Source organism: Tripterygium wilfordii, chromosome 3, assembly GCF_013401445.1.
Source record: "Tripterygium wilfordii isolate XIE 37 chromosome 3, ASM1340144v1, whole genome shotgun sequence".
Taxonomy (NCBI): Eukaryota; Viridiplantae; Streptophyta; class Magnoliopsida; order Celastrales; family Celastraceae; genus Tripterygium; species Tripterygium wilfordii.
In genome coordinates, this window is record NC_052234.1 from 13,628,360 (window position 1) to 13,641,423 (window position 13,064).

General features: G+C 39.5%; 2 protein-coding genes across 11 annotated transcripts; one reads left to right on the forward strand and one right to left on the reverse strand.

Annotated features, from left to right (window-relative positions):
- Nucleotides 1-108: 108 nt before the first annotated feature.
- On the reverse strand, nucleotides 109-3,471 carry LOC119990904 (probable serine/threonine-protein kinase PBL11). Of its 3 annotated transcripts, none has more exons than XM_038837044.1 (8): nucleotides 3,348-3,471; nucleotides 3,039-3,103; nucleotides 2,711-2,877; nucleotides 1,987-2,312; nucleotides 1,761-1,896; nucleotides 1,485-1,630; nucleotides 1,242-1,365; nucleotides 109-785 (listed from the first exon to the last, which is right to left on the reverse strand). In XM_038837044.1, the coding sequence occupies exons 3-8, from the start codon at nucleotides 2,760-2,762 to the stop codon at nucleotides 361-363; spliced, it is 1,209 nt and encodes a 402-aa protein (XP_038692972.1). In that variant the 5' UTR covers nucleotides 2,763-2,877; nucleotides 3,039-3,103; nucleotides 3,348-3,471; the 3' UTR covers nucleotides 109-360. The 3 variants fall into 3 exon arrangements, with proteins under 3 accessions (XP_038692972.1, XP_038692980.1, XP_038692988.1); XM_038837052.1 differs by having other exon boundaries at nucleotides 3,027-3,103; XM_038837060.1 differs by lacking the exon at nucleotides 3,348-3,471 and having other exon boundaries at nucleotides 1,485-1,627; nucleotides 3,039-3,283.
- A 5,315-nt stretch (nucleotides 3,472-8,786) lies between these two features.
- LOC119985563 (transcription factor AS1-like) lies at nucleotides 8,787-12,600 on the forward strand. 8 transcript variants are annotated; one of them, XM_038829888.1, is made up of 3 exons: nucleotides 8,787-8,874; nucleotides 9,231-9,284; nucleotides 11,204-12,600. In XM_038829888.1, the coding sequence occupies exon 3, from the start codon at nucleotides 11,248-11,250 to the stop codon at nucleotides 12,331-12,333; it is 1,086 nt and encodes a 361-aa protein (XP_038685816.1). In that variant the 5' UTR covers nucleotides 8,787-8,874; nucleotides 9,231-9,284; nucleotides 11,204-11,247; the 3' UTR covers nucleotides 12,334-12,600. The 8 variants fall into 8 exon arrangements, with proteins under 8 accessions (XP_038685816.1, XP_038685805.1, XP_038685791.1 ...); XM_038829863.1 differs by having other exon boundaries at nucleotides 8,827-8,874; nucleotides 11,172-12,600; XM_038829858.1 differs by lacking the exon at nucleotides 8,787-8,874 and adding an exon at nucleotides 8,923-9,111 and having other exon boundaries at nucleotides 9,228-9,284; nucleotides 11,172-12,600.
- The last annotated feature ends 464 nt before the right edge of the window (nucleotides 12,601-13,064 follow it).

The following is a 13,064-nucleotide window of genomic DNA, read 5'->3' on the forward strand; positions in this document are numbered from 1 at the left end:
GATTGTCTTGTTAAGAAAGAAGTAAATGATTGAGAAAGTATAAGTACTAGTCAGTAGACAAGTTTTTTAGTACAAGCATCACTGGAAAATTTTCACACACTTGGTATACCCAGGAGAAAAAGGTTAACTTGCTAAAAATAGTACAAGGAAACCACTCAACTACATAAAACATGATTACAGTATCCATGGGACTTTCAAGAGCAATGACACTGCCTCATCAAAAAAAAGTTTCAACAAAAAAACATTTAAAAGCAGGCGTCGCAGAAATTATACCCAAAAAGAAAAAACTGTACACTGCTTGGACAAAACATTCTTGCAGTAGATGCCTATAACTAAGTTAGTTCTGCACAGAATTCTCTTCTAAGGATGATGTGGGGATGCTGAAGGCCGAGGATAAGCACTTCGCCGATCACTAGAAAGGCCATGGCCATTCAAATGGTGCTCTTTTGAAGGAGGTTTTGGCGATTTTGGTACATCCTTTGGTTCTTGAAGCTGCTCCAACACTCTTACCACCTCATCCATGTTTGGCCTGGACTTGGGTTCTATGGCTAGACAGATAAGTGCAAGAGTTGCCACCTTCTGTGCCTGAGTAAGAGAGTACTGGCCCTCAAGACGGGAATCTATAACATGAAGTAGTCTACGTTTGTTCGTCAGGTACGATTTTGCCCATTCTACCAGGTTGTGCTGTCCAGATGGCCGATTCTTGTCTATAGCTCGTTTGCCACATAACAATTCGAGGAGAACCACCCCAAAACTGTATACATCACTCTTGGCAGTCAAATGACCTTCCAATCAGGAAATGAGAATAATGATCAACATCACTTTCCTTCATTTAATTATAGTAAACTAAAGCTCGATGCAACTGATAAAACGAAAGAACACCATCAAAAGCTAATCCAAAAATAAGAATTCCAGCTGCTCATGCATGTACATGTATGTTTGCCGCAGGGTTGAAGTGCCCCATGAACAGAGTATCTGAACAATGTTTCAAAACACCAGTACAGGGGCATTGAAATGGAAAAACTTCAATAGGAAATTTGGTGCATTTCTTTCCTCTGTTCTCCATTTTTCTTCAAGATTTTTCCAATGTGAGAAGACTTGCATTTCCCAAATGTGAAAAATACAAGCTCCTCATCATCTACGGAAATGAAGTACTATAAGGGGGAACTGGAACCAAGTACAGAACAGGTTGGTGTGGATCAAGGGCTAACACATCACAAAGAAACATATGAAAATAGTACCTGTGGCTAGATATTCTGGAGCCGCATATCCATAAGTTCCCATTACCCTAGTAGAGACATGGCTCTTATCACCAGTTGGCCCATCCCTGGCCAACCCAAAATCAGAAAGTTTTGCATTGTATTTCTGCACTCACAAAGCACAAGTTCCAGGGTAACAAATGAGGTTTAGAGGATTATAAACCTCAAAAAACTCAAACCATGTAACAAATATGGGGAAAACAAATTGCAAGCCAAGTTACACACCGCATCAAGCAGGATATTAGAAGTCTTGAAGTCTCGATAAATGACCTTGGCTTCAGCACTGTGAAGGAAAGCAAGCCCCCTAGCTGCACCAAGGGCAATTTTTATTCGGAGGTTCCAAGAGAGTGGCTGGTGGTGAGGGCCTCCTGCTTCAAAATTAATATGATGCATAAACCACCAAAGAAATGTAAGGTAATGGATGCTGAACAGTCTTCCTTTTATGGAATAGAAGCGATAAAACAGAAATTTTATGATAAAAAATATCTATGAGAAACTCACTCCTAAAGAGATGATTCTCCATGCTACCCCGAGGCATGAACTCATAAACCAGAAGTCGATGCTCATCCTCTAAGCAGTAACCGATCAACTTTACAAGATTAGGATGATACAACTGCCCAAGATAGTTTATCTCTGCCTGCAAGTCCAAAGGTACAAGAGAAAATCAACAATTATGCTCACAAAAAACGTACCATAGTATATCAGAACTCAAAAACTTAAAACTAACCAGCCATTCCTTGTGACCCTGAAATCCTTCTTGGTTGAGCCTCTTCACGGCAATCACCATGCCAGTCCCAGGCTTGGCAGCTGTAAGTGAATGCTGATCAATCCATCCTTTGAAAACCGAGCCAAAGCCACCTTCTCCTAATACGCTATCAGGGCGAAAGTTTCTAGTGGCGGTCTTCAAGTCACTGAAGCTGAAATTCTTTAAATTTAGGGACTGTAATAACTCACCCTCACTCCGAGGAGTCTGGGGTATGGAACCCGAAGAGGCTTTGCTGCTTGAATGACTGAAATATCTAACATCTCTGCTTGCATTTTTCGAACTTAACCCTACTCACAAAGCAAGTAACACAGAATAAGCATGTTGGCAACAGAAAGCACAAGTTTCCTACCATCCAAAACCTGAAATCTTCATCACTAAAAAAATCCCTCAAAACACACAATCAAAGATAAGCAATTATTCTTTGGGTTAAATCTCAGCTCAAGTATTTCAATCACTGAAAGACGGCACATATTAGGTCGAATCTAACTCTAGTTCCTGATAAAGTGATGGGATTATGGCATTAATAAAACAGTTTTGCCCCAATATACTTACTCAATCGGAACTCGTGCATCAAAGGGCAAGATGACTAGAAAATCGAATTTCGCATGTCTACACATATTGTATTAAATCAATAAATGAATCGGACTAAATAGTCAGAACGATGGAAGACAAAAAGGAGAAGTACCAGTATGGAAAGGACTCACAGCCTTGATGCCATTGCTGAAGCAGACTCCCATTCAAACACAGACCTCGATCAAATTCCTCACTGAAATTCAAAAATCCAAGAAACCCACCTCACAAAGACTAAGATCAACGAAGACCCGGCTAGCTCTCATTAAAGCAACACAGATCCTGTGTATCAATCACCAATTTTCTTACTTTTTAAGGACAGAAAATAGGAACCCAACGTGTAAATAAACCCCAAAAAATCCACTGGACATCCAAAAAACTATACACGTATTTATACGCAACTCAACTGGAGCACGAAAGAGATCACCTACCACGGTGCCTACCTATGAATATGATTGGTCGCGCGAAAGGGAGATATACGAGTGATTCTTCGTGGGTTTTCGCTCTGCTGCAAAGACAAAAGGAGCACGGAAAAGAATTTTAGTCCTTGGAACAACCAGCCATGGACCGGTTGACTCGCTTCCTATCCTTTCTTGGTCTCATATTCTCAACAATCCCCAACATTTAAATACCTTCTTAGCTTAACTTAGATTAATCAATCTAGTGCATAGGAAAAAAATTTAATCAATCTAGTTGGCTCCAAAAGCTATTTAAGCACAGTTTTATACAAATTCGCTCATAATTATGATTACCTTTTCTGCTTAGATCCTCGTTGATTAATCAAATCCTAATGGGCTTTCCCTTCTGGATGGCTCTTTAAAAGAAAATTCACTATAGTAAGACGTTGTCAATGATAGAGGATCGAGTCTATGAAGTTATTTAACAATCGGTTATGATATACATACATAATATTGGTATACATAAAGATACATAATGACATGGTTTGCCATGTAGGATGTTGACTAGACATATTCAAAATTTAAAAACTAAAAATCAAACCCTTAAAATAACTTTTCTATCTCTCCTTGCACTCAAATATTTTTTTTCTCTCTCATCAGTCTCTCCCTCTCCTCCCTCACGACTTCTCTCTTCCTCTCTCATGGCCAACACCGGATCTCCACCGTTCGGCCACCAATTCGACCACCACTGCTGTCAAAAGAAGCGTCCGGCTCCCACAAGCAAAGCCCAACCACCACTTGTCATCATCCGTCACTGGTTTTGCCGGAAATCCACCTTGAAGCCGTGGGTTTTCACCGAACAAAAAATGTCGATCCAACGGATTCCGGTGTCGGTTTGGCAACCTGACACCACCAATGAACTCTGTTAGGTGGGGAGCACCTAGCCCAGCCTTTTGCCGACCAAAACGGTCACCGGAAAATGGAGACCCACTTGAAAGGTATGCTCTGGTTCGTTATTACACTGTCAGTTCAAAGTGTAATACAATTGAAGTATGCACAATATAATTAATTAGTTTGTAGGCCTTGCAATATTGCACAGTATATTCCCAATAGTGTAAATTTTGCACAATGCAGTTGCTAAATACATTGACAGTATGAAAGTGTAATTGGTTATTGTTCTTGTATAAGACTTTTGCAGACTCGTTTCACATAGATCTCAGTTGTTGATTTGATTATTTTGGCTTGATGTGTTCAAGATCCCAGTGATTACACTTTGCTATTTTGGTAGTGTACTTGTTCACATTATTTATGTATGTTGTGATTTATGGTAGTATATTTATCCCAATTTGTTTACCCCAGTGGGTTATTACACAATGAAATCTGGCAATGTATTTAGCACATGAGGTTATTACACCATGCATTTGGTAGTGTATTTAGCCCAGCGTGTTAGTGCACTATTTGTGCACAATGTAATTATCTCAAAGATTGTTGGGTATTGTCTAAAAAACATAGCAACCTTGATAGATACATCAAATTATAAGCTCTTTTTAGACACTACAGAAATGGGGATGTAACCATTGGGGACTCGGGCAATGCATATTGTATTTGGAACATTGTAAATTATGCACAATGCACTCGTTCAATACACTGACATTTTGATATGTAATTGTTTTTCGAATGCATTTTTTGTATTTCGATACCATATCATTTTGCACAACCTAATTTGTTTGTTGAAGGTCGTCATGCACTAGTGCGTAATGTAATTGACCTTTCTTTATCAGAATGGTCAAAACCAAAGATACAAAGAAGAAACCCATCTCATTGCAATATTGGTCTAATATGCAAGGGCTAACACCACTAGTATGCTTGAAGAAGAAACATAAAAGGAGTTTGCGAAAGACACTTTTTTGGATTTTGTTCAAGGTGTTCATCGACAAGAAACACGTGGAAATTACACCTCGAGGATTTTATTTTTGTTGACATGAATTGTATTGAAAAGTGTCAAATACGTTGTCAATTTTGTTAAATACACTGGTAGTTCATTAACAAATGAGTAATAAATACTCTATCGAAAGACAATGTAATAAAGCATTTTCATGAACAGCTACATTAAATACCCTGTTAATTTGTAATGCATTAAGGTATGATATACAAAGACACTATAAAAACATAATGTAATAAGACACTGCCATTGACAGTTATGTTAAATACCTTTTTAATTCGTAATGCATTAACATGGGTGATGAGAGATGATGATAGAGAACATGAAAGCTGAAGAGAGATGAGAAGATGACAAGAAAGCTGGAGAGAGAAGGAAGATGTATAAAAAAGCTGCAATAAAACTAAACAAATTTTACGAAAATCGAAAAAGAGAGAAGGAGAGGGACTAAGGAGAGAGAAGCGAGAAATCTCTTTTGCTTCTTTGGGTTTTATGTCAAAAAATCTATGTGACATGCCTCGTTGGCATGCCACATAGATTATGTATCTTATGGACCCCAAAAATTACGTATGTATGTCATTTTCCTTTAACAATTGCTGTAATGATTTATTTGCCTATCGAACGATACACGCTGAAACCGACGCTTAAAAAAAAAAAAAGAGTCCTAATATTCTAGAGAATCGACTACTGTCGGAACTCAATTATCATTGTCTATTGATTAGTAATTGAATAATAATTCGGTTGGGCTACCAAACTAGCTCACATCACAGCCGCCTTTTCTTATCTCTCAAGCCCATAACGTAATGGGCTTGGATCCAGAAGTAGGCTTAACTGGACCTGAGTCCTGACCCAAATCTTACCGAGGAAGTGGCCCGGAAGCTAAAATTTTGGTATCGCCTTCAAAATTCAAATGGAAAGCTTCAATGCTTGTCCAGTTGTCCTCAAAAACACTTTTAATTTGTAAGTTTGGAAGTGTTTAATACAAGCCAACGTAGGACACCATTTCAGCAAATTTTTAGCCACCTTGGTTTGTCACCTTAAATTTAAATTTCCTTCAATGGTCATGTTGAAAATTTTAAAAGCCCAGAGAGATACTCTCTCTGTGTCTAGTCTTTTAATTTACTGCTCTGAGAATCTGAGTTCAGTCCTGTTGCATCATCCATTGATTAATAAGTAAGAGATGGTGAGTGAATGAAACCACAGTCCGAAAGGTTAATGGGATGTTTCTATTTCCCCGAACCAACTTGACCCAGAAAAGACAGAGAAGCGAGGCTTGGTCACAGTTGGTCAGACCCCACCATTAAAGCCAGAGAGGTCAAAAACCCCGACCAGAGCCACCGGATATTTTTCATTTTTTAGCTCCTCACCGATCCCCATATCATCTGCAGGCTTTTCTTTGTACTGCTTTTATTTAATTTAATTGTGCACTCTCTTTCTCTCTCTATCTCTAAGAGAGAAAATCCGGTGTAATTGTACCGTGTATATTCCTTCTCTGTGGTGGGGACCGTCGATTGTATTATTATTTCGACATGGCGTACGATCATCCAACGGTGAATTATTGAGAAGGATCTCCAAAATCAAAAATGGGGTTTGGCTTTTTCAGGGATGGGGACCGCTTTATGGGAGATCAGTCATCAGTGAGGATCTCCCTCAATTTTACAATTGGGTTGACATGTCAAATCAACTTCTTCTTTTTTTATCCCAAATATGCCCCTCCATGGTCTCCACCACCAGTCCCTTGCCAGTTTTGGACAAGCATTCTTTCTACTCTCTCTCCTCTTTAATTCTTTTTTTAATAGAGATAAAAGTATTGATAAGGGTAATATAGGCTAACAGCTGGGCCTGATCCAATAGTTGACACGGTTGAGGCCAATTAAGGTTCCATTATGGGCCAGAAAAAGTTCGAATTAAAGAAGCTTGGGGACATCAACGGCCCACCAATAGAGAGACGAAAGCTTATGAAAAAGCAAACACGACGACGTAACGTATCACTGACACATCTGCTAACCGCTCTCTGAGAGGATCAGAACGTTCCGTCACCATCACCTTCGTCTCCTTATGCCGCGAAACCCGGACTACAGTCCCACCGCAACCCCCTCACCATTATGGACCCCTCATCTACACGTGGCCTAGTCCTCGGGTCTCCCGCTCTAATCATATTCACAGAAGAATCCTTTCCATCCACTACTCTCGACCCCATCCTTGTTTCCCTGTAACCTAATGATACAGCGAAGAAGAACATAGACTCTGACGTATTGGGAATCAGAATTTTCTCGGGAGTGATTCATGAGGCGCAATCACGATGATGATAAGGAAACGGAGGGTTAGATGGGTAGCATCCAAATGGTAAAGGGTGTGTCATAAATAACATTTGGAGTGCTGTGGCTTTGTCTCCTATTAGTTATCTATGGTCATTTCCACACTGTTATTTCGCATCAAAGAGCGAAAAGCAAAACGACAGAGAAAAAAAAAAGAGAGTAGAAAAGGCAAGTGTAAAATCAGTGTGCCGTTACCGTGAAAGTCCCAACTTCAAACCTTTTTTAAGGACAACTTGCTAATGTGCGCCGAGATTTTGAGCATTCCCCCCCTCCCTTTTGTAAGTTCGTTGACAGAAATGTTGTTCTATTGTTAAAAGTTCTTTTTACAGAAACGTTGGCCATTTTGGAGCGAAGTTATGAATCTTTAACAGTTATGGAGAGGCTCATGTAATAAAGAATTTCACAGTTGGAGACGTTCATATTGTTGGTGCTCGATCTACAATCACAGATAAGTCAAAGTAGACCACTAGTGATTTGCAAAATACGTAAACAAGAGACAATTGAAAATGTTTTGATATTGAAAATGCGTTGGCCATATAAATTATAACGATTAAGTCAATATGGTAGAAAGTCAAAGAAGGGTGTTATGAATTAACATGTGAGTGGTGTCGATTGTAAAGGGCGGCACAACAAGAAGACGTTTATAAGGATTAAAGAATAGATGCACCAAAGGTAGCTATAACGGTGATTTACAGAGATGAGACTAAGTGACTTTCCAAAATCCTTCTTTCTTAGGGAGTAAGTTAGTATTTATAGCTTATATGAAGCGAACGAAGGTGACGTCACCTCATACTAGGGGACAAATCTCAAAGATAATTTGGATTGAAATGATTTATAAATAGAATGCGTCTGAAAATGGGGTTGACCTAGCAATCGTGTAGTTGAAAGATGAGATGCGATTTGTCAATCTCAGGGTAGGTACCAAGATTGAGATTGAAATGAATGATGAATGCGAAGCGAGGGGAGCAAGTTAGGTGATAAGTTGCTTGAGTCTGACGGTTTAGAAGAGCATCTTGACATGCACATTATGTGGATCGTAAAAATAGAATGCTTAACTGTCATACCTGATATGGACCATGGGCCTAGTTCATAGTTTGGAAACGTTGATGAAGATTAGAAGTCACCATGTTGAACCTAATACCTTTATACAGTCTATGGGCTATGAGTCCGTTAGTCAAAATAGTTGACTCGGTTTTATCACACGAGTAAATGTTGAAGACCATTTTTATCCGGTACATATATTTCTAGAGAATCCGAATACCACTTGCATGACGTGCGATCTAGATCGTTCCATTACCTGATCCAAGTGGGCCTTCCAAGTTTTTTATGGTACTGATTTCACCGTCATTTCCCCAATTTTCACATCACAACTACATTCATGATTTAGAAAAAAAAAATTGTAACAATAAAAATCCGTTCGAAAAGGTACCGAGGGGTGCGAGAACCAAATTGTTAAACGAGAAGCCGCGAGATAACGGGAGAGATCGATAGCGGCGCATTTTAAGCGCTGCAATCGAGCTCGTGCTTTCTTTAAATCGTCGGCCAGTGAGTGTCTCTTTCACTGTGTGATTACTGTGGAGAGTAACCGGAGTAGAAGCCGACGCGAGCACATTCCTTTCATGACGTAAGCGATCGGCCTTTAATGTCGAACCTCAACACACACACACACCCACTCTCTCTCTCTGGTTCGCTTCCTTCCCTTCCCTTCCCTTCCCTTCCCATTCGCGTGCCCTCTTTTTGCGCCCACTGTCAGATCCCTTCTGCTGTCATTTCACTATAAATACAGCTGTTCTTTGGGCTACACTTCAATTTACTTTTCTCTCTCTAGCTCTGTCTTTTCTTTTCTATCACAGCCTCACAGGTTATTTTCCAGCTTGCGATTATAGTTTTTTCTCTGGTGTTTTATTAGTTTGTTGCTGTTTTAGTGTTACTTTCGGCTTTCGTTTTGTTATAAATCTCCTTTTCTTCAAAATGAAGCAGGAGATGCGTCGAAGAAGGCCATCGGTTTTTAGTCGTAGTTGAGGATGAGCATCTGTATGTTTCTTTTCTGCTCTGTTTATTTTTCTTACTGTTCAGTGTTGATAGCCTGATAATGCTATGTGAAACTTTTTTCTCTTCTATTGTGTGGAAGCGTCAGTTGTTATTTGGACCGTTTGGGGTTCCGTTTTGCACCCGAAAAAACGCAACTAGTTCAGTTGCAACTCTCCGTTAAATGTTTTATTTGGTTGACCGGAAACGCTTATTACCCCGTAAACTTTTGGTTAAATGATTTTTTGGCAGTGACTCTCTGGCTTCGTAATTGTTTTTGGCCATTTATTGTTGTTTTTGAAAACGTAAATGGAGAACTACGCGATGGAAAATGGAGAGTGATAGATACTGTGAAATGGGTGGTTCCTTGTTAGTTTATTATTAATTCACATCTCTGATTACAATTGGTTCATTTGATTGGAGAACCTTTCATGATGTAGATTCTTTGACGGTTTAAATTGTTAATAACGGTATTACCTAGAAAAACAAGCTGGGTTTGGTGCATGACTTTGCAAGACAGATTCTTGGCTTACAATCTCTGCAGTTAAATTATTGTGGAATCTTATGCTTATGTAAAATTTTCTCCGTTTCATTTTGCAACTTAAATCCAACTTAGTTTAGATTCGGTGACGGCATAATATTCCAATTCTTCCTTTAGTATTGTTCTTAAATTTTTTGTAATGGGTTTTCTTCGACTTTTCCAAAATAGATACTCTGAATGATTAGAGCCCTTATGAAACTTGTCATTGGTTTCAGACTTTCAGTGTATCTGTCATTTTGCAGACGGTCATCCTTTTCTCTGTTAATTCATGTATGCCGACTGAAATTTGTGATGCTCGAATGGGATTAACCAAGTTTCATATGTTTCATGCAAACAATAGTTCTTTGATGATATGGTGCTTGTGTCCCATAATTTTAAGTAATATCAATGTTCCCACGTTTCATATGTTAAATGTTTCATCGTACATGTCTGATGTTTTAATTGAAAATGCATTCCTCAAATTTTCGCTGCGATGAATTGGAGCTCATCCTTATTTGGGCACCAGTTAGAATTCTTAGGAATTTTTATGTATTTTAACTCCTCCATGTGGTTGGCTCGATTAAAGCCAAGATTGTACCAGTGCACCCAGCACTGATTCTGGAGATATTTAATGCCACGATAAGTAAAAACTCATAGATTGTCTTTTTTTTTCTCTCTCAATTTTAAATTTGTACATTGTATTTGTGTAACTTTTAGCTGAAATGATAGAGACAAGGCAATGGCATGTTTTCTTGTTTTACTGACTCCCCAACATAATTTTTATTGAAGCTGTAGTGGATTAAACTTGCACATGTCTACCTTATCTTGGTTGCAGTGCGCCTTGATTGGTGATCCACATATAAAATGGCCTTTATTATAGTTCTATCTGTTTAGGTGAAGATGATGTATGAGCTGCCGAGCGCGGTGGTGTGGAAAACTATTAGATGGCCATTATGTTGAGACTTGAGAGTACATAGTTGGGCAGATGAGGGTACCTTCTACTGCAGGCAGGGGAGACTATGACCATCCGATCTACTTTTCAAAATTAAAAACAGTATGGTCCCACACTTAAAGGTAGATTGGACGCCTGCAGTGGAAACCGAAGGGGTTTTCTGCAGTGGAAACTGCAGACACCCTTAACTCATAGTTGGGCTTGGAAAGCCAATGAATCTTGTAATATTTCACCATCATAAGTTAAAGGCTTCTTGTTCTGACATGGGAGTTCATCTTGTAGTGCAGTTATCTGTTACTGCCCTTTTGTTATGGGTTCAATTTCAGCCCTCTCATGCCTTTAGTTTTTGTTTGCTTCTTATTGTTGTGGTGCTGTATATGAATGTTGGATTCCTCTAATCATTTAATGTATGTTTATACAGTATACTATTCCTAATTGATGACCATCATCCAGATACGCTATGAAGAGTTTGAGGCAATGGCCTGTGTGTTTTGCTCATGGAAATGAAAGAGAGGCAGCGTTGGAGAGCTGAAGAGGACACTTTGTTACGTGCATATGTGAAACAGTATGGTCCGAAAGAGTGGAACCTTGTTTCACAGCGCATGAACACTCCCCTAAACAGGGATGCTAAATCGTGCTTAGAAAGGTGGAAGAATTACCTCAAACCTGGCATCAAGAAAGGATCACTTACTGAGGAAGAGCAGCGTCTCGTAATCTGTCTTCAAGCCAAGCACGGCAACAAGTGGAAAAAGATTGCAGCTGAAGTCCCGGGACGTACTGCAAAGAGATTAGGCAAGTGGTGGGAAGTGTTCAAAGAAAAACAGCAGAGAGAGAAGAAGGAAAACAACAAGACAATTGAGCCAATTGAGGAGGGAAAGTACGACAGGATTCTGGAGACTTTTGCTGAGAAGTTAGTGAAAGAGCGGCCTCCATTACTTGTCATGGCCACTTCCAATGGTGGCTTTCTTCATGCTGACCCAACTGCAGCTGCTCCCCCACCTGCACCAAATCTACTTCCATCATGGCTTTCTAATTCCAGTGGCACCTCTACTGTCAGGCCACACTCTCCTTCTGTAACCCTTAGCCTCTCACCCTCAACTATTACACCCTCTCCTCCAATCCCATGGTTGCAGCCCGAGAGAGGATCAGAAAATACTCCTCTTGTTTTGGGAAGTTTGCCTCAAGGTGTGATCCCTTCTTGTGGAGAGAACATGGTCATGTCTGAGCTAGTTGGGTGCTGCAGAGATTTGGAAGAAGGACACCGTGCCTGGGCTGCTCATAAGAAGGAAGCTGATTGGAGGTTAAGAAGGGTAGAGTTGCAGCTGGATTCAGAGAAGGCATCCAGGAGGCGAGAGAAGATGCAAGAGATAGAATCGAAGGTGAAGGCTCTTATGGAAGAGCAGAAAGCTTCTCTGGATATGATTGAGGCAGAATACAGAGAACAATTAGCTGCATTGAGGAGGGATGCAGAAGCCAAGGAGCAGAAATTGTCTGAGCAATGGGCTGCAAAGCTCATGCGCCTTACCAAGTTTCTTGAACAGATGGGATGCAGAACCAGGGCAGCTGAACCAAACGGCCGTTGAGTTTACCTACATTGTTACTGGCTCATTTATGTGATAATGAAATCTGAAGCTCGGCTCGACCCTTTTTGTTTCTCGTCTGTCCATGCTGTTCAAGAATTCTAGTTATAGCGGTCTGTTATATTTTCTTGTGGAATATTGCATGAACTGTTGGAGCATTAGCTGAACTTGTTCAACCTTCCTGAGAGTAGTTCATTAGGAATCGCATCTATATTGCAGTTGTTGTTTTGGATTGGGCTGCCAAATAAAACTTTGCAGATTTACCTACAAGAATGATTGAATGAGCATGTGAGATCCAACCAAAGGGCGCATAACTTTCTTCACTTACCTTGCAATTATTCTACATGAATTAAGCTGTGCTAAGAACCGACTCTGAAGATGTACGTATCATGTACCCTTTTGTGGATGCCATCTGGTTGCTAGCTTTCCTGTGGAAAACAACAATGGAATGCGCTTCTAGAGGTGTCTACAACCGATCCGTAACCGATAATTTATCCATAACCGTGATTATTCGATTTTTTGGATTTGGTTTTTTCGATTACGGATACGGTTATGATTTTAGTAAATTTTTGGATATTTTTTGGTTATGGTTATAACCGAAAAATATTAATATAATATATATTAGATTATATTATATATATAAATATATATAAATACATATATATGTATATATATATTGGAATTGTTGAGATGTCATGGTGAAACTTATGAGATGACTATCATTTTAACTGTGA

What these genes read in the sequence shown, in the direction of transcription:
- LOC119990904 (XM_038837044.1), bottom strand. Translation starts at nt 2,762, where the DNA reads ATGGGAGTCTGCTTCAGCAATGGCATCAAGGCTGTGAGTCCTTTCCAT. An exon ending in AGGGTCACAAGGAATGGCTG is followed by an intron (nt 1,897 to 1,986) that starts GTTAGTTTTAAG and finishes TTGGACTTGCAG; the next exon opens with GCAGAGATAAACTATCTTGG. An exon ending in CTAATATCCTGCTTGATGCG is followed by an intron (nt 1,366 to 1,484) that starts GTGTGTAACTTG and finishes TTGTGAGTGCAG; the next exon opens with AAATACAATGCAAAACTTTC.
- LOC119985563 (XM_038829888.1), top strand. Translation starts at nt 11,248, where the DNA reads ATGGAAATGAAAGAGAGGCAGCGTTGGAGAGCTGAAGAGGACACTTTG.